A 23,891-nucleotide genomic window follows, 5' to 3' on the forward strand; every position below is an offset into this window, starting at 1 on the left:
TTGGAGTTGGATCTCTGTTTTACCCATATTTCGAATTACGTCCTTGCATTTTTTATTTTTCTCCGTTTTTCCGCCAAGACTCGCTATTGCACCAGAGAGGTGTGGTAATGCTAGAGGACAGGCCGGGGGCGTTCAAGGAGGGACAACTGACCAAAAAGACTTGGGAGAAGGTATTGGTTTGTTTCAGTGTGCATAAGACTTGCATTTAAGAGGAGCAAGGCATTAGGAAGCGCGAGACTTGGAGTATTGAGGGCGGTAACGCACATGATCCGAGGACGAGTCACGGGCATATGGAATCTAAGTGGGCAACAGATCCTACTGACGAATATCTTCAGCGTATCTTTTTTTGATATTCCTGATTCGGAGTATTGTAATGCAAAGATACCCATTATCATGGCTAAAACAATTCTGCGCGCGTGCGCGAAGCTTGATGTTGTGTCATTACACAATCATTTCCTGTCCAGAGTCGTTGCGAGGTCACCCACAGTGATCGTCTTGTGAGTGATTGATCCAAGCTTGACTAAAGCACGGACCATCTACTGTGCTTACGTAACGAAGATTTTTCTGCCAGAGCAAGCTCCTGGCAAGATCTACCACGAAGTCACGGACGAAGCTTACCACTTTCGACAGACATTGATCGCGAAACCTCAACCCGCACCCTCCCCGAAAATGCATCAATCGGCCCTTCGATCGGCGGGTAGCCGCATACGGCCCGACGTGGTCGCCATAAAGACCTGCATCCGAACCTTTTCCACGACGCAACTGCGTCCCGCAGACGAATCGAACTCCAACAGAAACAGCAGCAACAACAAGAATGACGGCGACAAACCTTCCTCGCGAGCCTATAACAGGCCTACACTCACCGGACGAGAGCGCTCCCGCGCCGCGGCTAGCGAGATTGGACAGCTTCTGCGTGGCGGGCCTGTGAATGCTGCTGCTGCTGGTGCTTCCGGCGGTGGTGCTGGTGCTCAACCTAGGGGACTCGATGAGAGGCCTCGTGGTCTTGACGAGAAGCCTAGGGGTGGTCTTGATGGGCCTTCTGGACCTGGAGGCGCGGTGAAGTTTGTTAAGGCGCCCATTGGATTCGGACGGGGCCGCGGAGGTGCTGGTCTCGGCGCGGGCTTCGGCGCTCGCGGAGGACGTGGAGGTGCTGGCGGATTCGCTGGCCGTGGAGGGGGTGAGGGAGGAGGTGGATTCAGAGGACGCGGAGGCGGAGGTTTCAGAGGTCGTGGTGGCGGTGACCGTGGCGGTCGAGGTGGACGCGGAGGACGCGGAGGCCGTGGGGGTCGCCGGGGCGGACGCAAGGGCGACGAAGACGGCGAGAAGAAGGCGCCTCCTCCGAGGATGGACATGAAGGCCAGCTTGGAGAGGTTTTGGCGGCCCGAGACGGCCGAGGAGCACGCCTACATTGCGAAGCGCGACGGTCCTTACGAGTTCACCCCCAGCCTCAGCGTCAACGATCTGCTGGGCTTCCGGCCCGCTATGCCCCTCTCCTCGGCGGCCCCTCCCGTGCAGGCGGCGACGGTGTTGAGTTCGCTGAGGGAAGTTGCCGGCGCGGCGGACTACACGCCCGAGCGGTGGGGTGATTTGCGGCACACGGCCGAGACGCTGGCGGATACCAAGAATCGGGGCGTGTACTTCTTCGTCGACGCCGAGGAGAAGAAGGTGTTTGCCGAGGCGCTCAAGGGGCGGGCGGACAAGGCGGCGGCGAAGAACTCCGACGGCGCTGTCGTGGGTGACAACGAGGCCCACGTCCACGCCGTGCGGGAAATGAAGCTCGAGGAGGGCGCGAGCAAGGCCGTGCGGGAGTATATCCTCGAGCGGGCCGTCAAGGGCCAGCACGTCGGTCCCACGTTTGTCCCTGGTGGCAGTCGGGATCCGGTCAACATGGCGAGGGAGTCGCATCTGCATAACGAGACGTATGTGGCGGGGGATATGAAGAAGTTTGACGATAAGATTGCGGCGCTTGTTGCGAAGAAGGGTGCTGCTGCTGCCAAGGGAGGCAAGGCTGCGAGGGCTTGATTGGAGCTTTCGTCTTCCAAGAGATTGTAATATCAACAAGGACGGTACAGATACGGGGAAGGGTGAGAGTGAAAAATCAGATGGGGGTTCATTGTAGGATTACAGACATGGGAGGTTTGGTACAGCCAACAAAATACATATTGTACAACTAGATCCGAAAGTCTCTTCTACTATACACTACGGACGGATTGAATCTTTTCCATCTCAGACTCAATTTTGAACAAATTCCTAGCTATCCAAGAACTCTAGGCCTGCAACTTCTTGACAGTCTGCTGCTCAACAGCATCGACAACCTTCATATCCTTGTCCTGCACCTTTTGCAGCTCCTTGTCGGCCCTCCTCTTCAGATCCGGCACGATGCTCTTCTCCTTCTCCCACTTGGCGTGCAGCTTCTTCCTCTTCTCCGTCGCGACGCGCATCTTATCCCGCCACGCCTGGGCGGCGTCCTTTGCCCTGCGCACGACAACGTCCTTGTTCGTCGCCTCGACTTTGAGCACGAGCTCGAGCTCGTTGTCCGGATCGCGCTGCGGCTGCTGGTTGAAGTCGGGTGAGGCCTGGACGGCGGCCATGACGGGCTTGACGTAGTCCTTGTCGTGCAGGAGGAGGCTGACGGTGCGGCCGCCCGGGCGGGGCACGATCTCGGCGAGCTCGCGGAGGGGGTAGGTTGTGGACGGGTCCTTGCGGTCGGGCTGGATTGCGAGGGCGCCGATGGCGTCGGGCGAGAAGCGGTCGCCGGATTGGAGCTTTTTGAGGATCTCGGTGTGGTGGGAGGAAAGGGAGGCGAAGCGGGAGGCGACGTCGGCGAAGTTGAGGGGGTCGGTTGGGTCTGGTTTCGGGTGCTTTGAGCCCGGGAGGTCGTCTGTATCGGCTTCGTCTGCTGTGTGGGAGGTGCGGGAGACGACGGCGGGGGAGTCGGCTGTTGGGTACTTGGGCTCGTTCTTCTTCTTCTTTTGGAGGGTTGTTGATTGGGAGAATGGACGGATCGTCGCGGGGGTGACGGCGGCGGCGGCGGCGGCGGCGGTGTTGGTTTGCGGGCGGAGGTTTGAGGTTATCATCAGGCGAGCTGTGAGCCGCGCCTGAATTGCGCTGTTATCCCTGGGTCAATTGAGGTTGCTTGGATTGAGCGGGTATGGGCATTCACCTTTGAGAAGCTGGCGAGATGCCATTGGCGCCTCTAAAGAGCGAATTGGGGGCTCTGAGTCCTCGCATGGTGTCGTTATGCGCTGATGTTTGGGTTGTTGGCTGGTAGGTGGAAGCTCTCACAATTTTGTGCCACTGGATGTGACGTACGGAGCTTGGTGGGTGGGCTCGGCTCCATAGACAGGGGTACTTATGTTCCAGCCCGCGCTAAAAATTCAACAACAAATAATGGTCGATTGGCCTAGCGGTTACGGCGTCTGCTTTACAAGACTATTCAAACTGAATCCTCTCCATCGCAGAAGATCGCAGGTTCGATCCCTGCATCGATCATCATTAGATTTCACTTTTGCATTTTCATGTCTGAATACCCAGGCATGATGTTGAGCTATGTTGGTGTTGCGAAATCCCTTTGTTCAGGCAGGAGCAATGGTCAAGGAAGGAAGGCGCACCATCCGGCCTTTTTTTCTTCTTCTTTTTATTTTTATTTTTGTCTTGGGTGTTTAGCTTTGAAGCTTAACCTTGTGTAGGGAGGTGCAACATACTCACTACACGCATTTTACCTGAGGCGGTCTCTTAATGACACAAGGACAATTGTATTCCACCAAGAATATGGCGAAAGAATTACACACAGCCAGGAAGTGGAATAAAATATAGTCATAGTAATAGTAACAATTGTGACAGTAGCGATAGTGATGAGAAAAGTCGTGAGGAAGCCGAAAGTTCTGACCGCAGAATGTGCCACCCACCTGTTACCTACTCTGTGCCATCCATACCTACTTACCCCAAGAGCCCCCAAGCTCTCCAGCCAGAGTCGCGCTTTTCCACAAGCACGCGACGTCAGTGGGAGGCTCAACCTTCCAACCACCACTCACCTTGCCCAACACCTCAAACCCGCCAGAATGGAGATCGAGGTCGACGAAGATCTCTTGCGGACGGTCGCGACAGGTGGCGAAATGGACTAGTAAGTCAATACCCTGTCTTTCCTATCCATCTCCTGCTTAGCTGCTAATTGTACGGCGCATTATCAGCGGTCTATGGCCCGCCCTGTCGCAAGGAATCATCTCGAGGCTAGATAAGGTACGTCCGCCCCCAGGTCAGGCTTCGACCGGAAAATCCCACCATCGTACATCTTTGGAGGACGAAATCTCCTCGGTAGGGCGCGCTCACCAGTTCGCATCGCGAATGTCTAGATCGCCCACAACGAATTCCCTATTCCGAACCTACCCACCCCTCCTCAACCCATTAACGCGCCAGGCCAACAACCACGACTGCTCTCGCCGCTCCCCTCGTCCTCCATCGATCCCGCCAGCAGCCAGCCGTCATCACAGGATGCCGACAAGGAGAACAGCCAGCCCAAAGATGCCTCATCATCCAAGGCCCCGGTCGAAAGCGCTCCTGATGCCGACGCAGCTGTCGACAACGCACCCCACGCCACCGCTTCGGGATCGCTGCCCGCGCAGATCGAAGCCATGCTGAACGAGATTAACGCCGTCTTGGCCAGCTTCCCAAAGTACCCACCGCACACGATCCAGCGCCTGGCCGAGCTCGTCCTCGAGCCGCGGCGCCATTACCGCCATCTGGCATCGTACCTCCATGCCGTCGACCGCGTCGTTCATGTCACCAGCGGCGCAAACACCTACCCTCTTCCGCCAGCCATACCCGACATGTCTACCATGACACTGCTGTCCAATGGCAGCGCAAACGGCCAAGAGGTTAACAACCCAGCGGCCTCGGTCGCCTGGAGCAACTCGACAAACTCGGTCGCCTCAACCGTCGGCACGGACGAGGCCCTCGGCGGCGCTCTACTAACCCCGATTCCGTGGCTCACACGCCGACCGAGCCCTGGCTCATCCTCGCCAGCGTCCTCAAATGGCGGCGGACCGGCCGAAATTCGTACCGAGTCGACGGAGACCATTGACGGCCCTAATGGCGTCGGGAGTATCGAAACCGTCAGCGTTAGCGTCAACGGCATACCGTCTATGGGTGCCAGCAGCAGCCGCGCGATAACACAAGGTGAGTTACTGCGACAAGAGCAGGAGCAGGGCGTCGTTCCAGTCAACCAACTCGTGCGACAAGCAGAAGAAGCACAACACGCCGCCGCCCTGCGAAGCGGAGACGGCGGCAGAGCCAGTAGCCCCGAGAAGCAGCAGCAAGATGATGAGCAGCAAGAAGCTGCCGGTGCTGCTGCTGCTGCTGCTGAAGACGAGAACGAGGCGCCGCACGCTCGCGGTCCCGAGGAGATTGGTGTTGGTGACCTCGGCCCTCAAAGCGAGACGACGAGCTTTGTGGGCGGTGGTCCCGGCCTTGACATGCAAGGCATTGATGTCGAGGCTGCGGTGGGCCGGAAAGCCGAACAGACTCACGCCACGCCTCCTCCCGAGGATGAAAAGGACGGGGATGCCGCGGCGGAGGATGCGACGGCGGATGCGGTTGTTGACGACGCGGCATCCGACACGAGTGTCACGTCGCATCCTAAGCGTGATGCTGATGAGGAGCTCGATGGTCTTGTGAGCAAGAAGGTCAAGGAACATGAGGGTGACGTCGCGGGTGAAGCAACGGATGCTACAGTCACATCGCCCAAGGAGGACGACACCAAGGAGGAGGATGTGAAGACGGCTGAGCCCGGCGAGTCCAAGGCTGAGGAGGGCAAAGACGAGGAGACTGAGACCAAGGACGATGATGCGAAGGACGAGAGTGCGGCGGAAGCTGCGGCGAAGGCTGCGGCCGCGGCTGAGGCAGATGCCGAGATGGCCACCAAAGCCGGCGGCGGTTAGGAGAACGGAGAGATCTTTCGCTCAGTGAGTGAGCTGTATTGCGGATGATTACATGATACCAAGAAACCGTCTTCACCAAACCCCCACGTTCATTTGTTCTTGTGATTTGAGATTTGACGTATCGTCGTGTATTTGGTTCGAGTTGGCGCGTCAATATTCACACGTCATTTCGTCCCAAGTCAGACATGAAATTCTAACGATGGGCTAGATCAATCCCAAGACAGGAGAGGTAACATTACAGAATGCACTGGTGGGTGAAGCAGGGTCCTCAACCATATCATTGCCAACTCAAGTGGCAAGGTAGTATTCGTGTAGCTCTCTGAATACATGGGCGAAGAAAGAGAAAAGAAACAACGTAAACCTCCTAAACGCCATGCGATATTCCATATTCCATGGTCCATTGCGAAGCAACTCCGGATTCCCACAACATTCCCATCCAAACGCCATATGAACAGACGAATCTCATTACAAGACTCTGGTGATGCTCTCCTTCGTAATGACACTGTTCTGCTTATCGTCTCGCCGAACGCGGAAGAAGCTGTCGCAGAAGTCGCTGCAGCGCATGTGTCGCAGAAACTCCTCGTCGTGCGTGATGACAATGAGCTGGAAGTTACTCTGCGCCTGGCGCGCCTTGATAATGGCGTGCAGACTCTCGGCGAGACTCTTGATGTTGTCCTTGTCGAGATTGGTCGTCGGCTCGTCGAGGGCGATGAGGCCGCAGTTGACGCCGAAGCTCTCTGCGAGAGCGAGGCGGATGATGATGCTGGCGAGGACCTTTTGACCCGCTGAACAGCGTCCACGCATGTCCATCTCCGTGTCCTGCTTGACCATGCAGACGCGGTAGTTGTAAGAGCGGCGGCCCGTCGTCGCGTTCTCGTTGTCGGAACGAATGAGGATGGTGTCAATGTCGGTACCCTGATACGTGCTCTGCCATAATTCGCCGGCGATGCGGTTAATCTCTTCCATCTTGAGGCTGTGGTACCGCATAATGGCCGTGTCCAGCGCCGATATGTACCGGCCCAAGTCCTCAATGGCAGCTTTGGTCGTCTCAACCTTGATGTGCGACTCACGATACTTTTTGGAAGAGTTCTTGTACTCCTGTTGCCACTCTTCCAAAATTCGTTCAAGCTCCTCATCTTTGGTCTTCATCTGCCCCATGATAGAACCGCGGTCGGCGACAAGCCGGTTATGGCGGTTCTCCAGGTGCTTCGCTTCAGAGATGAGCGATTTGTAATCTTCGTCAGCATCACGAGATTCTAGCTCAGCGATATCTCGGCGGAGAATGTCGAGCTGTTGCAGGTTCTGGCGGTACTTCAGGTTGTTGCTGATATTCTGCTTCTTGCGATCGCCATTGTCAATGTCCTGCTTCAACTTGTTCGTCCGCACCGTCAAGTCTGAAATCTCCTTCTCTAGACCAGCAATCGACTTCTCGAGACTAGCGATAGCGCGCTGGTTTGCTGCCAGGTTAGAAGGGCCGCCACGGTCTATGTACTCCTGGATATCACTCTCGACCATCTTGAACTCAGTGACGGAGTCGGCAACCTTATCGCGCTCCTCGGCAATAGCCTGTTCCTTGCCACGACCGCGTTGCAAGGTTTCGTCCCGGACTGATCTGGCATCGGCGATTTCAGGCTCGATAGACTCTAAGTCCTGATCGGCGGTGCTGATCAACTCTCGTTGGTGGGCCTGGTCCTCCTTCAAAGTCTGGATCTGGTTCAAGAAGTCCTTCTTGCGCTCAAGCTGGTTCAAGGCTTTGCTCAGTTTGTTCCGGAGCTCGCTCTTCTCCAATTCGAGAGAGTTCACCTGGTCCCTCATCCGCTGCCAATCGGTCGTTGTCTTTGCAATCTTGCCCTTCATCGTTCGAATCTGTTCATTGCATGAGGCCTGAAGCTCGTGTATTTCATCAGCGCTTCTGCTGACGTTACCGGACGATTGCTGAGACATGATCCTGTCAACCTGTGCTTCAGAGTCCTTGATGTCCTTTAGAACTTGTGTGATATTGATGACAGTCTTGTTGAGGGACTCTATGTCGTTCAGTTTACCTTCCTCGGTGCTGACAGCGGCGTCATGCTCCTCAAGCTGCCGACTTAAGGTTTCACACTCGGCCTCAAAAGAAGCAACCTCTTCCTTGAGAGGAGGCAGCTCTGACGTCAGCCTCTGATACGTTTCGTACTGCGTCTTGACCTTACGCAGCGAGCCAAGAAGAGCATTAGAGTTGGCAAGGTCTTCCTCTGCCTTCTCTTTCTTGTTGGGATCAAGGAACTTGACCAACTTGTCTGAGAATCGAGACTTGGAGACATTAGACTTGTCGTCAAAGTTGCGGTCGCACAGTCGACATTTGTTCTTGTCCTGCAGGGTCTTTTGGCAACCGCGGTAGTAGTCCGCCAAGGCGTCAAGGAGGCTGATGTCAGTGGTGTATGTTTCCACGTCTTCCTCGTGCATCTTGACCTCTTCTTCATAATCCTCGATGGTTGCACCGTCTCGCACCGACTGCAGAGCGCTGACGACCGCATTTCGACAACGTTGTGCCTCATCGGTCTTCCGCGAGCCAATGTCTTTGGCGCTCTTGAGTCTAAAATCGACCTTCTGTTGCTTGTCCCTCGCAGCATCTCGTTTCTGGCGAGCTTCGGCAACAACCTTGTTCTGACGTTTCAGAGAATCGTGGAACCGGGCTTCGAGAGTGTCGGCCTCCCAATTACTGCCAATATGCGTGTCTAGCTTAGGCTTCCACGTGCTGGTGAGAGTGTCCAATTTTCGCTTGCGATCTGCCAGCTCCTTCTTTCTCAAATCAAGCTGCGCACGCTCTGAGGCAAGTCTTGTACACTCAATCAATTCGCGCCCAAGTTTGTCCGTTTCGCTCTCAAGTTGCCACAGCTTCTCATTGTCCGATTTGAGCTGAGAATCATAGTCGGCACTACTCAGAGACTCCTGAGCCTTCTTCAACCTGCCTTCGACATCTTCGAATTGGCTGTCCAAAATGGCCTTAGCGCCCTCGTCAACGTCTAGACGGTTAATATCCATTTGAAGAACATTGGTCTGCTTCTCAATGGCAGTCATTCGTTGCTTGGCGAACACACGGTTTTGTGTCGTGGTTGCCTTGCGACCCTCCAGCTCAGTAATGACCTTTGTGGCTTCGTCTAGCTCCCGCGCATTCTCCTTCTGTAGACGATCAAGATCTCGCTTCTTCTCGGCCAGTAGCTTCTGGATGCGCTCGTTGAAAGCCTTGATTTGGCTGTCCTTCAAGTCACCATCGTAGCCGCGGAAATTGTGGAGTTCTGCTGCATCTCGAACCAATTGCATTCGGGACTGGAGTTGCCGTTCGTACTTGTCCTTGTCAGATTGGTGTTTTCCTTGCTCGGCGAGCTTTGCTGAATGCTGTTGACGAGACTGGGTAAGATCCCGTTGCAGCTCCGAATACTGGGTCTTGTTCTGGTCTGCTTCCTCTTGATACCGACTCATGCGCTCTTCGTACTGCGCTAGTGCGTCTTCCAGGTATTCGTCAGTCTCGGTAAGCTCTTCAAGGGTCATCTTGATATCCGCGATAGATCCTTCACGGTAGCTGAGCTGATCTCTCTTGAACTTGAGGTCATTGACGATGCTCAAGTAGCTGTTGGCGTGCTCGTGTTTCTCGCGGATTTGCTCCTGGAGTTCTTCCATCTCCTCCGTGAGGGCATTGCACTTATCTCTGGAGCTCTCTATATCGTTCTGTAGTGCCATAGATCGCTTCTCAGCACGATCGCCCTTCTCCTTGTTGATTCGGTCTTGTTCCTCAAAGATCTTGAGCTTAGCTAGCTCTTCGCCCTGTTTCTTTCTGAGAACCTTCAGGTTGTCAATGGCTTTGGTGTATCGCATCGCTTCGAAGATCTGGTCGAACTGTTTCTTCAGGGCCGAAGGCTCACTCATGGGCCAGAGAGATTCGTCCTGATGGCAGAAGATGACGTAGTCGAGGATTGCTCTGGAAACGCCTAATTCTCTTGGGATGAACTCGTCCATCTGGGCGACCCTGGACGATATGACAGTTCGCTCGCCATTGTTATTGTACACCAATGATCCTTCGAGAGTCTTGAGTGATCGGGTGGTTTTCTTGACGGTTAACTGAAGGCTTCGTGTCGCAACGCATTTGTGGCTGCTTGTCGATGTGAATGCAAGCTTGACTTGGGCCAAGACTTCCTTCTCTCCGCATAGCTAGAACATGTCAGTCTCCCCAGGTGACTTGGAGGATGAGGCGCAAACCTTGGGGTCATGGACGAAAGCACCGCCTTTGCTGTTCGGTGGCTGCTCGCCTGTGGTAGCATACTTGAGACACTCGATGATGGTCGTCTTGCCCGAGCCGTTGTAACCGACGATGAGGGTCAGGGGAGTGTAGAAGGAAATGGTTTCCCTGCTGCCACCAAAGGAGCGGATGCCCTGGATGGAAAGCTTGTCGATCTTAGACATGGTGACTTGGGTTCAATGCCATGTGATGAGGTGGAATTGGGCTGATCGATGAGCTGCAGTTTGAGAAGACGTTGACGTAGAAAACTGGGATCGACGGGAGAATCTCGCGAGGAAAGCAGCCCTTTTTGGCTTGGCGGTTGGAAGAGTGCTCCTGCGGTTGGCTTGTCGTCGCCGTCCAGGCTCCAATGAGGTCGGCACAGAGGCGGTTAGTTAGTTGCCTTGGGTGCTTGGGTGGGATGAAAGATGTAGGGGACGTGCACCCGAAGAGGACGCGCCTTCCCGGCAGCCAGACACGCGTTGATGGAGGTGCGAAAAAGCGTGACCTCGCATCCATGTTTATGTAAGCTGTCACTGACTTAGCTAAACAATACTCGCTGCAGAAGCTCAATCTGCATCCCGTTGATGACTGATCCCCAGCATGGTTGCTCTCCTCAGATAATGTACCCCATGATATGCGAAGTTTGATATAGGTACAGTGACTGTAATACTTTTATAATCCCCGAAAAAGCATAGGAGCACTCAATACAGCGAAGTAAGAGTTGGGATGAAAATCATTTTTAGAAAAGGTATTCCATCACTTGCGTGCGTCCTGGCAGAGAAATTCCAACTGGCGGGGCTCTCAAAGTCTTCATACAGCTCAAGCTACTTCCTCGGCTGGGGCGCTAAGATCAGACTACTTTGGGAGAGCTCCTAGGTGCCAGGTAGACACGGCGCATAAACGTCATTGAGACAACATGGGCTTATTCCTTTGTCAGTATCTGTCAACACCATATCTATATGGCAAGGCAGGTTTCCTTAGTCGGGTGTATGGGAACAATTCATCTTTCAGCTGCTTGTGGGACTACATGTTTCCGAGGCATCTGCGCAGGCGATGCTGCTGCTCAATTACATCACTGCGTAAAGTATTGGGTATCAAAGGGATATGGACTACTACCACAGTGTTTTGTTCTAAGGCACTTTAGCAGATCCCGTCGGATATCAGATGGAGTTTTGCAATGCTACACAATGCGAATACGCTATATCCGTAGACCTTTTTGGCGGAATGCAGGGAACATTACTCGAGGCAGGGCCTAGAGCGATCGAACAAGCAGCAAGTTGGAGTAAGCGCTCAGTCCCCGCTCGACAAGAAGTCTTCAGGAACAGAACTTGATAGAAGAAGTATCCGTATTAGGCTAGTAATCCGTACTTGATGTTCTGCCTTGGGTTCCCAGTAATCATGGTTTTCATGCGTTCAACGGGAGGTAAATGACGACCAGCCCTGACAGATATAATGCAAATATTGCAAGTCCTGTACGGATAGCGTATCGGGGATTATTTGAGCTGATACTTCATTCACCACAAGAGACAGCCGTCGAGTGACAGCCACAGTCCACCCGTGAGGCGTGAGGCGTAAGGCGTGAGACAGATACCGTGTACTTTATGGTTCGATACTTGGATAGTACCAAACAAGCCACGAGCCTCCAAGGCAGCCCCACTGGGGTCGGTGCAAGCCTTTGTGCAAGACGGGTTTACAAATGGCTCTGTGTCGGGGCATTTGCTCCGGGCAGCGCTATCCCAGGTTGGCCCGTCACTTGGCCTGTCAGGACTGCCTAGGAGCTGTGAGGGGATTATCGCTGTGTTGAGTTTCCCAGGGCTTCAGCCTTGGAACTATTTTGATGGAGCAGCTGGACGTGGGCCGTGCATGCCGAACGCATGACATATGGTGCCCAAGGCATACATTAAGGTAAGGTGAGGTTAGGTCGGGTAGGAATGGTCTCAAAGGTGAGCCAAGGTAAGTAGGTAATGAGTTCAGAGGTAGATAGATAGATGATGCCATTAGGGTCTAACGCCTGCAATGTCCTGCTTCACACTAAGGTCTGGCTAGCGAGTAAGGTCAGCCAAGGTGAGTGTGCGGCTTTCCATGTCCCATGAGATATCCATGGATTGGATCCATGGGACTTGGAGAGTTTTCGGCGGGGTTCAAAGGATGGAGGTCTGGAATTGGGAGGGGAAAAGTGGAAGGTACGGCTACGGCTATGGAGTATTAAGGTACCTACCTAACCTGTGTGCCAGAAGGGAGGGGAAGAGGGGGGGGGGGCTAATGGGGTGGAAACTTAGGTGGGAAGGGTGGGAAGGAACTAACAGTGAACACACACACTGGGCGCCCGGTGTGAATGGCCAAATGACCCAACCTACGGAGTATGCAAGGAAGGCAGGGTCGGGTACGATGATGAGGTACCTGCCTGCGACAGTACTCCGTACCTACCTAGGTATGTAGAGGGGGTGCAGCGGACCAGCGGTGCAGCGAGCGGTGCTTGGACTGACGGGAGGTGGAAGTTGGGAAAAGTCCATGGCCAGAATTGCCATGTGCTACGTTTCCATTTTGCAGTTTCCCATCCTTTTTTTTTTTTCCCACCTCAGGTCCCTGCTTCTATGCTTTCTTGCAGCTTCCGCTACCGCTTCCGCTTCCCTTCTTTTTTCTTTTTTTTTTTCCTCTCTATCCATCCGTATTGGATTTACTCGCAGCTCTGCACCCCTTCTGCACCTCATCCCAGCTCACCTAAACCTGGGCATTCTGTCCCTGCCAAATTTTGGGATGGTGACGACTTGACCTTTATTTTCTCTTTTCTGCACTGCACTCTCGTGCGCCTCGCCTTCTCTCTCTCACAAGTCTCAACCTTTTTTCCCTTCTTTCCCCCTCTCCACGCCGTCTCCTCTTCCATTCCATCTCATCCCATCTTCACCCCCCCCGTCCGAGAACGCAGCTTCTGATCGTCCCTCGCCCTCCCGCGACCCTGCATCGCTGGCCAGGCCGCGACTCGACCTCGCCTTATGCTCCGCGTGCCAACCTGACGGAACCCAATCCAGCCCTCGCAAACCGTCTCACAGCAGCCTAGACAAGGTCCGCAGCCACAGGCTCTCCATCTCACCGCTGCAACTCCCACTTGATCTGGGCCTCTGATCTCAACCCTCGACTCAAACCTCGACTCTCACTCACTCACGCACCTACTCCCTCGACAACTGGCACCGTGTACTGCTAGGTACTGCTGCCACCATTTCGTACCTACTCCGTCCCGAACCCTCGCTTCCATTTGCACCGCGACGAACCAGACAGGCATAGTCAGCCTCTGTACTCATTCGCAGCAATCCATCCGGCCTTTTTTTTATTTATTAATTGCTACGAGACCCCGTCGCTTGGAAACATTTCACAGAGAAACAATCCTCCACCATCACCACCCCCGTCGACCTTATCTGGTTGCCGTCCGTTTCTTTCTCTCGATTCCCTCGTTTCGTTGCATCGGCCACACGCGCTCTGACGCCATCTCCGTCGACTCCCATTCTTTGGTACGCTTTTCGACAAAAAAGACAAAATAGACGTTCTAGCCAAAGGGACATACATGCGAGGCTAAGCCCACTACTCGATGCACAAAGCCCCGTACCGGCTTGCGCCTTACATTCTATCTTGATCTATTCGCGTTCTAGGCCTCTCCGGATCACCACTTCCTACTCCCCGCATCTGCCCATGCCCATACGACCCGCGACTTAGACTCTCGAGCTCACTCTCTCCCGCCTTCGCAGCTCATCGTTGTTGCACGTCCAGTAAAGGTGCTCGTTGTTGCATCTCCACTGGTATTGGCTCCAGTTTGAACCTGGTCCTCGCTCCAGCTACAGGTGCAAGCAATCATCTTATCGCACTTTGAGTTGCCAAAAGACGGTACCTACCTTACGAATAGACCCAGCCGATTTGCAGTACCGCCGCACATTGGCCGCAACGTAACGGGACCGCATTCTGGCCCCCCGGGAACCCTTCCCGCGCATCGGTATCAAATCAGCCCCCCCAAATCGCCAATGCCTTTGTTAGAAGCCGTCAGGCCCAGTATCGGAACAGTACCGCAACCATGTCTCACGGACCACCTCAGCCTCCAACCAACTTTCTTGGCTTTGGGCCCCAAGACGCCTATTCTGCCTTTGAAGCTGTTCGTCCCGCCCGCTTTCCTTACCTCGCTCCTCCTGATCTGATAACTCGCTTTCTTTCCCTCGACCGCCTCGCTTACCTTTCCTCTCTGTCCCTCTCTCTCCGACCTCCGACCCGCCTGATCCCCGGCGCATTGCTTTTAGGAGCCCCTCCCCATAACCACAATTCGCTACAGATCGCTCCCAACAACGCGCTGACGCAATGCAGATGGCGGAAGCCGACCCCAACATCATGTCGTCTCTCCTGGACTCGACAGTTTACGGAAGCTTTGACGCCATGTCCATGAGCGTCGACAACCCAAACGACGACAACGCCATGTCCACCTTCAATTTTGTCGGCAATACACCAATGCCCGACGGTCTCCCCGACGATACCCCTTCCATGAATAACAATTATTCCAATAATGGCGACGATGCCTCCAGCGTCGTTGGTGGGGGCCCTATGCCCTCGAGCGGCTTCAATTCGCAGGCTCTGCAGCAAGCCGGGAGCACCCTCACCGAATTCACAAAGAGACGCAACTGGCCAGCAAAGGTCGTCGAAGAGCTGAAAGATTTCCTCAACATACTCGACGCCCATGGTCGCATACGCTTCGTCTCCCCAAGCATTCTCAATCTTACCGGTTACACCGCCGACGATATCCTCGACACATTCCTCAAGGACCTTGTCCACCCCGACGACCAGGGTGTCTACGTCGCCGAGCTAAACGAGTCTATAGCATCAGGAAACTCGCTACGCATGTTCTTCAGGCTAAAGAAAAAGGATGGTAAATACGCTATTTTCGAGTCGGTCGGTCACGCCCACATCGCCGCGTCCAAGTTTGCGCCGAACCCGCACAATCAAACGCCCTTTTGCCAAGCCGTGTTCATGATGTCGCGCCCGTATCCAACAAAAAACGCAGGTTTACTGGATTCATTTCTGGAACACAAGATTGAGAACGAACGTTTGAGGAGGCGCATTGCTGAGCTGCGCAAGGAGGAAGAGATGGAGAACGAAGAGTCGCAGAGGCAGTGGCTCCAAAGCCAGGAAGGCAGGTCGGACGTCACACCGTCGGAAACAACAATGACATCTGCCCCTAGCGCCATATCTCGGGCCGGTGACGGAGGCGACAGGTCATCGGCCCTCAACGTTGCGCTTACACGTGAGGCACTGGAGGGTGTCGCGGGGAGCCGTCCGGATTCATTGAAGGATAAGATGGCCAGATACGAAGGAAACTCCCACACTGATACCATCGAGATGTTGACCGGACTGAGATACATCGAGGGCGAAAGAAGCCGCGGCATCACGACAGGAAACGCGAGTCCGACCTTGGTCAAGGGAGACGCGGGCATTGCGATTCCACAAGACCGGGACCCTCGGACAGGTGACAAGAAAAAGAAGCTCAAGACATCGGAGGAATATGTCTGCACGGACTGTGGTAAGCTCCGACTTGGATTCGATATGCAATCCGCTTGGGATGGCGAGATGCACGCAGCAGCACGCCGGCTAACGATGATGATATCTGATTAGGTACCCTGGATTCTCCGGAATGGCGCAAAGGCCCGAGTGGACCCAAAACGTTATGCAACGCGTGCGGCCTCAGATGGGCCAAGAAGGAAAAGAAGAATCGGCATGGCAACAACAGCACCCATCACTCAGGATCGTTGCAAGTTGAGCATGGCGGAGGTTAAGTTTTAATGAGTCACCACTGGCGCATTGGTCGGCAAGTGCCCACGAGGGCTGCCCTGGGCGTGGTCATTCCATATGCACCGGAGTTGGCGTCTGGAAGACGGCACGGCGCAGGTTATCACTTTGAGACGGACATGCAGTTGTTTGCCATGTTTCCAGCAGCTTTTGTTATTTTTACAGCAACCAAGATACCTGAAGACGATTGGGTCGTGGGACGGAGGAAGAGCGTAGTTTTGGCAAGAGCAGTTTCCAACAGCAGAATATATTCCAAGCCATGTTGCTTCAATGGGCGGAGTGATCGTCCGGTCAGGCGAGTCAGATGCAGTCGATGTCCGCGGCGGCTCGGGCGGGACCTACCGGACGTGCGGTCCTGTTTATCGCAGTTCGGCCGGCGGTCAACATTCGACCCCCAGCACCAGCTAGGAGCTGTATAGCCTGTCTGTCGGCGGGCAGCAGGCATCGCATCGTGCGTGATGTTCCGAAGCTGATGCGCGTTTTGCATAGAGAGGTTACCTCAGCCACAGCTGGGCCTCCCCACCGTGCTTCTGTCGGCAGATGTACGGCGAATACGGGCTGCCACGCTCGGGATCTGTACTGACTGAAGTGTATTAACTCCGTTCTAGACCCGAAGTCGCCTCATTCACGCATCCATGGCTGGACTGTCGACTGGTGTTAACACATGTAAGCCCGGGGGTTTCCTGAAACATGTCGTTAGCCCTGGAGCTCTGCACACCCAGCTGGGCAGGCTTCGTCCTTGCATAGAGAGCAACTCAGGCAATCCCCGCGCAGATGGATTGCAGCCACTCCGAATGCCTACTGGCGTGCTGGCTTGGGAGGGTGTGCAGAGCTTGCTTCTGTGGGTGCGACACAGGAACCTAAGGTGCTGGGTCCTGTTGATCGTCCAGGGGCTCTCGCAGAAAGGACCCCGCTGTTGGGGCGGATCAGCTGTGGAGGGGTACCTTGGTGAGGGGCTACTTCAGGGTCCAACTGAGGATGCCAAGGCACCGCCCATGCCATGAAGCCCAGACACCTCACCTCAGGAAAACATCTGGCCCAGCTCGTTCTCCACGACTGCGCACTTTGTGCTGCCCCGACGTGTGCAAGCATCGAGCTGCGTCACTTGAAGTGCACTACCGACATGAATAGTTTGTGGACGGCCTGGAGGCTTTTCTGGTCCCTCACCATGTACAGCTAGCTCGCTCCATTCATGATGTGGTCCTGGTGGTTCCTTTCTACGGCCTGTGCTGCTCAGGTTATTGATTGTGGCTGTGAACCGGGAGGCCTATCCGACCAAATCAACAGTCTGCCACAAGTTCATTGGATGCCGTTCGATCCTGATTCGACAGTGCTTTTGTTTGGAAGGGGGCATGCAATGATGGATGCATGGCCAGCTCAGGGCTCCTGAGACAATTGATCGCCCGCTTGGTGATGCGGAGACGTGGCTCGCCTGTTGGCATCTACAAGAGCTATCAACACCTCGGGGTTTGCCTTACTTTATTTACTCTTTAGTTTCTCCTTCGCGTCTTCTTTCCTCCCATCTTTTCATCTCTTCTCTTTTTCCTTTACCTCTCGCAAGACTAAGCGTCCTCTATTACATCATTACCATTATCATCATCATCATCATCATCATCGAGCAACAACACGCCCTTCTTCACAATGGATAAGCTCATGAACGCCGCGCAGGAGTACCTCGCCAAGGACGACGATAAGCCCAAGCAGCAGCAGCAGCAGCACCACCAGCAGGGCTACGGTACGTGTGCTCTCCCATCTTCTGACAAGCTTTTCTGGTTGCCCCCTTTCTGTCAAAGTACCCCGCTATCCTTACCTGACCCCGCGCCCGCCCCTGAATATCAACCAAGAGAGTGAGGGACGAAGAAGGAAGCTTTTTGACTGATTGTGATACCTCTTACTGGGAATCTAGGCCAACCCCTTCCCGGCGGCGACAGTAAGTTTTTCATTCCTTCTCGTTTGTTTGAAAAAACTTCATCTCATGTCTTTAAATCGGACCGATTTCCCGTCAATCTAGGGGGTGTTAACGTATTTGGATTTGATCACTTGCGTCCTACCTAAATCTGGAGAGAGAGAGAGAGAGAGAGAGAGAGAATTCAATATCGTAGCTAGAACCCATGGCTAACCACGCGTTTGTGAATTAAAAACAGAGTCCCACGGAGGCAACTACCCCGCAGGCGCCGGAGCCTTTGCCGACGACGACGATGAAGACGATTACCGCCACGCTGCTAACGAGGCCTCGCGCCATGCGGGATCACACGGCGACACGGATCTGTTTTCGAGTGTGTTGGGTGCTTTGACGCAGAAGAAGGGACAGTTGAGGAATGAGGATATTGATGAGGATGGTGCGTTTGTCTCTTGTCTTTTCTTTCGTTTCCCCCGACTATCCACCACCTTCGTTCTCTTTGCTACGTTATCTAGCTCCCTGGCTCCTGTGGCCATGAAGAACCAAGGTGACTGGGGAAAAAAGAGGAAAGAGCAGGGAGGAGGAGGAGGAGGAGGAGGAGATACTCTACAACTTGGCCAGTCCCAGCGCTAATTCCGTAAACTCCCATCAAACAGAGGCCGTCAACAAGCACAAGAAGTACTTTGGCGACGACGACGACGACGAAAAGGCAGACGACAAGGGTCTCGGCGCCGCGGCCGCGATGCAGGCTCTCAAGATGTTCTCGAGCGGGCAGACGGGCGGACAGAAGCAGTCCCAGGGCGGCTTTGCCGGTCTCGCCATGGCCGAGGCCAGTCGGGTGAGTCGTCGTCTATACCTTGAGAGGTAGACATAGTTGGTGGTACATGACTAACACGCTTTACTCTCTCCCCAAACAGCTCTTTGACCAGCGCCAGTCCCAGGGCAAGGTCGCCGACGGCACGAGCAAGGAGTCTGCTATCCAGCAGGCGGGCGAGATGGCGCTCAAGATGTATTTTAAGAGTCAGGGGCAGCAGCAGGGCGGCATCATGGGCCTGGCGTCCAAGTTTATGAAATAGAGAGGGGAGGGGTGTTGGTTAGAAATTGGGGGGAAGGGACACAATGAGCATGTGTGTTTCCAAGGATACGTAGGAGTATGACAATGAATGAAAGCAATGACTGGATGACAGGATTGAGCCTACACCTTTATTCTGTCCTTGATTCATAATGATTAGATTCTTCAAGCTAGAAGCATTTCGAGATACGATTACATTGCTTTCTGATACTCTTGAACTGGACGATATGATGCCCTCTGGTCTTTTTGGTACGCACTCCCCTTTGGCTTTAAATGTTCTTCTTCGCCTCGAGGCCGCCGTTCTTGGCAACTTCGACGACGTCCACCCACCCTTCGGGCCTCTGCCGCCCTTCCCCAGTCAGATACGTCTCGGCTTCCTTCGCCCAGCCGAGAAGCTGCTCCTCGCAACCCCACTCCGCCATGGCCATCAGCCCGATGGGGACCTTACCCTCGCCCTGCACGGGATCGACATAGCCCACGGGCGCCGTGACGGCGGGACACCCGCTCACGTTGGCGACGTAGACGTAACTCATGTTGGCAATGGTGGTATTCGCATCCGAGACGCCGTAGGCGTCGTCGCCGGGCTGACGGGGCCATCCGGGCAGCGGGGTGGTCGGCGTGACGATGAGCATGCCCGGGTTCTGCTCGTAGAGCCAGGCGACGTGCTTCATGAGGAGGTCGCGCAGCTGGGCGTACTTCATGTAATCGCCCGCGGGCGTCTGCGTGCCGACGGACATTGTGATCTTGTTGGCGTGGTTGATGATGGACTGCCACTGTTCCGGGTCCGGGTGGCGGTGGCGGGCGAGGTCCTGCATCTCGGTGACGCAGGTGGCCGAGTGCATGAGCTGGATCTCGCGGAGGTAGGGAATCTTGATGGGGGCGATGGTGTACCCTTGGGCTTTGAAGTGGTCTACGGCCCGGCGGCAGACGGCGGCGACGGAGGGGTCTGCGCGGGACCACCACGCCTCGTCGATGCCGATGACTTTCGGGGCGGAGGGGGAGAGCGCGGGGGAGGGTGTGTAGAGGCCCTGAATGGGGTCGTCTGGGTTGGGGCGGGACATGAGGCGGTAGGCGATTGTGAGGTCGGCGACGGTGGCGGCGAGGGGCCCGACGACGCAGACGGACGAGTTCATTGCCATTGTGCGGTGGTGGGAGGGTTTCAGGCCGTAGACGGAGTTGAAGGCGCTCGGGATACGGATGGAGCCGCCGGCGTCGGTGCCGATTGCGATGGGGACTATGCCGGCGCCAAGGGCGGAGCCGGCCCCGGAGGATGAACCGCCGGGGTAGTAGGATTTGTTGTGCCAGTTTGTGGGGGTTCCCCAACGGGGCTGTTGTAAACAGTCAGTTTATTTACACAAGTCATTACGTGAATTTCGTTTCGTCTTCTTCACTCACGTTGCAACCGTTGGTATCTGCAGAGTCTCTTGTCAGCTTGTCCTTGTGAGTTGTCAAAGGGAACGGCGATACGCACCTCCTCCTAGCTCATGCATGGCATTTTTGCCCAAGACGATGGCACCAGCAGCCTCAAGCTGCTGTACAGGCCATATCGTCTTGTCGGCGGCCTTGAACCACGGCAGGTCGGGGCGGTACTGCATGCCATTGTGGCTGACGTATCCCTTGACATCGCAGTCGTCCTTGACACCGATGGGGACGCCATCGAGGGGCCCCAGGGTTTTGCCTTGCTTCCACCGCTCAGTGGAGGCGCGGGCAGCGTCGATGGCGAGATCCTCGCGGCCGTGGGAGGCCACCCAGGCGTTTGCGTAGGGCCCCGTCTCGGGCGGGGGGTGGCCCTCGGCGCGGCGGATCAGGGGCAGCAGAGACTGGACCACGTCCAGCGGAGTGACGGCTCCCGAGGCGTAGAGGGCTTGGTAGTCTGCGCTGGAGAGGTAGCGGCCCGGTTGGTCTTGTGGTGCCGGGGTGGTCAGGTCCTTGGTGAGCGCGAGGGTTTCCGGGTGGGGTCCCGTCTCGGAGAGGACGAGGACGTCGGGCTGGTAACGAGTGTTAGCGGCGTGGAGTCAGATTACGAGTGGGAGTGAAACTCAGTGGTGAGCAGAGATTTAAGAATGGGACGGACCTGGAAGCGGTATCTGTAATCAACGAGGCCGGGAAGGTCTCTGATGGAGCCGAACTTGGCGTTGCGCCAGAAGAAGCGCTGGATGACGCCGGAGCTCGCGAGTCTATGTAGGGTGGGTCAGCTCATGAGCTTTGGGTTCAGCAGCGAAAGCGTATGAGTGAGACTCGACTCCAGACGTACGCTGTTGCACCCGCCACAAGAGGCCAGCCGCGGAGGACCGGGTTCTGGTCCTCTTTCTGGGTCTCTGTGTTCACTTGCGCCGGCGCCTGGCGGGCACCGGGGTAATTGGCATATTTACGGTTCGGAGCCATTGCGAATCTTTGTCTGACTGTGAAGTTGGCCCCGTCGATGACTTGTTGTCTTAACGTCGAGGACCGCGATTGACAAGGACCCCGAGGCAGTTGTTCAAGGGTGGGTGTCTATTGGACCAGCCGGCGTATTATGAAGGAAGAGGAATAGGAGCTATACGAAAAAGTTGAAGCAGAGAAATGTGAACCAAGAAAAAGTCTCAAGACCCGGGTAGCAGGATCAGAAGCCGTTGGGAAGGTACGTTGAGGGGACTCTTTTGGGGGAAGGTCAAGCTCGGCTGAGTGAATTTAGAGTTTCAGGGGGAGGTTGTTACTTGAAGAAGGCCGGAGAGGGAGCTTTGGCCTCAGAGTACGGAGTACCTTATGGAGTAGGCTGTAGGCTGTAGGTTGTAGCTTCTCAGGAGCGAACACTCGGACGATTTTGGAGGTTGAGAGCGAGCAAATAGTTGAAACGAAACGGATAAGCGAAGCGGAGCAAATGGAAGTACTCTGTTCGGACTACTGTGTTTTCTTTTCCCTTCTACTCCGTAATCACGTCGGACTAAGGTACGGAGGGTAGGTGTGGAGGACTCCCTTGCGTTAGCTCGTCTTACCTTACCTCAGATGTCTGTGGTGATGATGTGTTGCTGAGGATCCGTCAAACATGCAAAGTACAGCGAGAAAGCCCTTTCACCTCAGTTTCGGGACCCGCGCGGGAGCTCGGATCAACGTGGTGCGGTGCAAGCTCTCTCTCTCTCTCTCTCCCTTCTCTGATGGAGGGTTGCCAGCAGCTGAAAGTCCCATTTTTCCCAGGAGTTCTTGGGGCTAAACTTGCCAAGGAATCGCAAGTCGACCAACCTTCCCTGCCCTTCTGATGGTTGAGGGTTAGGCCTAGACGCCACGAGCAACTTGATGCCTCGGCATCTCTGGTCGAGTTCTGGTGCCAAAGGGGAGGGGGCCGATGGACAGCGCGTTGCCTATCTCGTGCTTTGGTGACATTCCCGTCGAGAGTCGGTATTGCAATTGGCCGCGCAGTTCGGGGGCAGGTCCCAATTGACTCGTCTTATTCGCTGGTCAGTGGGAGAGATACCCCGCCAGGATCCGAAAGAACATCACGTAAGACGAAAAAGGAGGGTGCCTTATGCCATCCAGCTGGACCACTGCCGATAGATATTAAATGTCAGACTAGTTTCTTCAACTCGTAATAGCCCTGAAGAATCAAATCGAGCACTAGAGTGGTCCAAGTTTTCAGGGTTGCTTCTCTGTCAGTAGTGGTTTCTGTCAGTGTGAGGGACGCAAAGAAGCGGTCTGGGTTCCTCACCATACCTTATTCGCTGCCTTATCGGAGTCAGCACCGGAGAACCCGTATCGATAAAGATAGAGAGATAAGACAAACCTCGGTGCGTGCAGCGTCGCAGTCGCGTCGGGTCCCCACCTTTCCCATACCCCACACGCAAGCCGATCTCCCGTCCGTCGGTAAAGACACACTCGAGGCGCACGCGACCGACCTGAAGAACGAAAAGAAAAAAATCGTTGGCGCCTTCCGAGTCCCGACTACGGATACATCCGCGGAGGATTTTTCTCTGGTTTGGGGAAAAGAAGAAAGAAAAGCTACCTCAAGGCAGTGTCTTTTCTAATCTGCATGCAGGGTCCTGTTCAAGTTATATTTGCATCTTATATAAACTGTCTCAAGAACGCCTCGAATCGCAAAATGATTGACACGCGCCAACGTATACCTGTCCCGCGATCTTTACCCCAGGATCCCATGATTTGCACATTCCCACGATGACACGATCGCCACAGCCCCGGGGGCGCTAGGGGGAAGCAGTTTGTTTGGCACATTTCTTACCCCGCCATCCCGCCACTAGTAGGTATGCCGTCGAAGAAATGTTTCCAGAAAATTGAACTTCACATGCATTTTCCGAATTGGCTAGGCATGGACTAGGCTGTCAAGCCGGTGCATGCGTCTTTCTCCACATGCTCAATTTGAGCTCATGCAGTGTCCATTCAGCTTAATCACAATTTGGTACAGAATCTATGACAGGTTTTCTCACATAGGTTCACAGTTGATCAAGCATACAGTGACAAGGAAAGGAGCCATTCCCATTTTTGACTCTGTACTTCTACATACGGCCGCGCTGTTCCCGTAGGAATCAAACTGCTTTTGGCCAGATGCCCATTTCGCTCGCTCGCTCGGAACCAAGACGCCGTTCCCTTGATTGGGAAGTTTCCTCCAAGAAGCCCACGAGGCCCAAGGTTGCTTCCCAATCCCTATGTCCATGCCGTCTCCCACGGCTGCCAAACGAGTGATTCCCCCATGTTTCCTGAGGAGTGCCATACCAGAGAGAGAGGGGAAAATAAAGAGATACAAAGAACTGAAAAATCCCAAACGCCATGCCTATCCGAGTCCGTAAAAAAACGAAGGAAGTGAAATCCGTTTTTCTTTTTCTTCTTGCTCGTCTGCCTCTGCCCATGTCCGGAAATTCGTCTGAATGCTGGTCATAATCGTGGGTGTTTGTTGAGAGCGTAAAAATGTTCAAAGAAGCCCTG

At 54.8% G+C, this 23,891-nt stretch overlaps 8 protein-coding genes and 1 non-coding gene across 9 annotated transcripts; 6 read left to right on the plus strand and 3 right to left on the minus strand.

Moving 5' to 3' along the window:
- Positions 1-607: 607 nt before the first annotated feature.
- Positions 608-2,177, plus strand: BDP55DRAFT_650844 (uncharacterized protein). Its single transcript, XM_060574002.1, has one exon. It carries the CDS (start codon positions 670-672, stop codon positions 2,020-2,022), a length of 1,353 nt encoding a protein of 450 aa, XP_060434164.1. The 5' UTR covers positions 608-669; the 3' UTR covers positions 2,023-2,177.
- BDP55DRAFT_650845 (ribosomal recycling factor) lies at positions 2,178-3,262 on the minus strand. Its single transcript, XM_060574003.1, has 2 exons — positions 3,164-3,262; positions 2,178-3,108 (listed from the first exon to the last, which is right to left on the minus strand). The coding sequence occupies exons 1-2, from the start codon at positions 3,229-3,231 to the stop codon at positions 2,268-2,270; spliced, it is 909 nt and encodes a 302-aa protein (XP_060434165.1). The 5' UTR covers positions 3,232-3,262; the 3' UTR covers positions 2,178-2,267.
- Positions 3,263-3,392: 130 nt separating this feature from the next.
- Positions 3,393-3,492, plus strand: BDP55DRAFT_t65. The gene has a single exon. It is a non-coding gene; the product is annotated as a tRNA-Val (tRNA).
- Positions 3,393-6,021, plus strand: BDP55DRAFT_650850 (uncharacterized protein). The gene is made up of 3 exons (XM_060574004.1): positions 3,393-4,123; positions 4,191-4,239; positions 4,353-6,021. The coding sequence occupies exons 1-3, from the start codon at positions 3,855-3,857 to the stop codon at positions 5,934-5,936; spliced, it is 1,902 nt and encodes a 633-aa protein (XP_060434166.1). The 5' UTR covers positions 3,393-3,854; the 3' UTR covers positions 5,937-6,021.
- A 22-nt stretch (positions 6,022-6,043) lies between these two features.
- Positions 6,044-10,679, minus strand: BDP55DRAFT_351369 (AAA domain-containing protein). The gene is made up of 2 exons (XM_060566992.1): positions 10,170-10,679; positions 6,044-10,121 (listed from the first exon to the last, which is right to left on the minus strand). Exons 1-2 carry the CDS (start codon positions 10,371-10,373, stop codon positions 6,402-6,404), a joined length of 3,924 nt encoding a protein of 1,307 aa, XP_060434167.1. The 5' UTR covers positions 10,374-10,679; the 3' UTR covers positions 6,044-6,401.
- A 25-nt stretch (positions 10,680-10,704) lies between these two features.
- Positions 10,705-11,600, plus strand: BDP55DRAFT_650854 (uncharacterized protein). The gene has a single exon (XM_060574005.1). It carries the CDS (start codon positions 11,151-11,153, stop codon positions 11,445-11,447), a length of 297 nt encoding a protein of 98 aa, XP_060434168.1. The 5' UTR covers positions 10,705-11,150; the 3' UTR covers positions 11,448-11,600.
- A 2,731-nt stretch (positions 11,601-14,331) lies between these two features.
- BDP55DRAFT_650859 (GATA zinc finger protein) lies at positions 14,332-16,423 on the plus strand. The gene is made up of 2 exons (XM_060574006.1): positions 14,332-15,742; positions 15,835-16,423. The coding sequence occupies exons 1-2, from the start codon at positions 14,530-14,532 to the stop codon at positions 15,993-15,995; spliced, it is 1,374 nt and encodes a 457-aa protein (XP_060434169.1). The 5' UTR covers positions 14,332-14,529; the 3' UTR covers positions 15,996-16,423.
- Positions 16,424-17,649: 1,226 nt separating this feature from the next.
- BDP55DRAFT_725010 (uncharacterized protein) lies at positions 17,650-18,984 on the plus strand (the record flags this gene model as incomplete). The annotated part of the gene is made up of 5 exons (XM_060578965.1): positions 17,650-17,743; positions 17,915-17,938; positions 18,153-18,347; positions 18,565-18,746; positions 18,826-18,984. The coding sequence occupies 5 exons, from the start codon at positions 17,650-17,652 to the stop codon at positions 18,982-18,984; spliced, it is 654 nt and encodes a 217-aa protein (XP_060434170.1).
- A 265-nt stretch (positions 18,985-19,249) lies between these two features.
- BDP55DRAFT_544583 (amidase) lies at positions 19,250-21,365 on the minus strand (the record flags this gene model as incomplete). The annotated part of the gene is made up of 5 exons (XM_060568491.1): positions 19,250-20,308; positions 20,376-20,392; positions 20,452-20,968; positions 21,055-21,157; positions 21,235-21,365. The coding sequence occupies 5 exons, from the start codon at positions 21,363-21,365 to the stop codon at positions 19,250-19,252; spliced, it is 1,827 nt and encodes a 608-aa protein (XP_060434171.1).
- Between the last annotated feature and the right edge of the window lie 2,526 nt (positions 21,366-23,891).

This window comes from Colletotrichum godetiae, assembly GCF_030913485.1.
Source record: "Colletotrichum godetiae strain CBS 193.32 chromosome Unknown BDP55scaffold_6, whole genome shotgun sequence".
In the NCBI taxonomy this organism is placed as follows: Eukaryota; Fungi; Ascomycota; class Sordariomycetes; order Glomerellales; family Glomerellaceae; genus Colletotrichum; species Colletotrichum godetiae.

What these genes read in the sequence shown, in the direction of transcription:
- BDP55DRAFT_650854 (XM_060574005.1), top strand. Translation starts at nt 11,151, where the DNA reads ATGGCAAGGCAGGTTTCCTTAGTCGGGTGTATGGGAACAATTCATCTT.
- BDP55DRAFT_650844 (XM_060574002.1), top strand. Translation starts at nt 670, where the DNA reads ATGCATCAATCGGCCCTTCGATCGGCGGGTAGCCGCATACGGCCCGAC.
- BDP55DRAFT_650850 (XM_060574004.1), top strand. Translation starts at nt 3,855, where the DNA reads ATGAGAAAAGTCGTGAGGAAGCCGAAAGTTCTGACCGCAGAATGTGCC. An exon ending in ACAGGTGGCGAAATGGACTA is followed by an intron (nt 4,124 to 4,190) that starts GTAAGTCAATAC and finishes GCGCATTATCAG; the next exon opens with CGGTCTATGGCCCGCCCTGT. An exon ending in TCATCTCGAGGCTAGATAAG is followed by an intron (nt 4,240 to 4,352) that starts GTACGTCCGCCC and finishes GCGAATGTCTAG; the next exon opens with ATCGCCCACAACGAATTCCC.
- BDP55DRAFT_351369 (XM_060566992.1), bottom strand. Translation starts at nt 10,373, where the DNA reads ATGTCTAAGATCGACAAGCTTTCCATCCAGGGCATCCGCTCCTTTGGT. An exon ending in CTTTCGTCCATGACCCCAAG is followed by an intron (nt 10,122 to 10,169) that starts GTTTGCGCCTCA and finishes GACATGTTCTAG; the next exon opens with CTATGCGGAGAGAAGGAAGT.
- BDP55DRAFT_650859 (XM_060574006.1), top strand. Translation starts at nt 14,530, where the DNA reads ATGCAGATGGCGGAAGCCGACCCCAACATCATGTCGTCTCTCCTGGAC. An exon ending in ATATGTCTGCACGGACTGTG is followed by an intron (nt 15,743 to 15,834) that starts GTAAGCTCCGAC and finishes ATATCTGATTAG; the next exon opens with GTACCCTGGATTCTCCGGAA.
- BDP55DRAFT_650845 (XM_060574003.1), bottom strand. Translation starts at nt 3,231, where the DNA reads ATGCGAGGACTCAGAGCCCCCAATTCGCTCTTTAGAGGCGCCAATGGC. An exon ending in ATCTCGCCAGCTTCTCAAAG is followed by an intron (nt 3,109 to 3,163) that starts GTGAATGCCCAT and finishes CAGGGATAACAG; the next exon opens with CGCAATTCAGGCGCGGCTCA.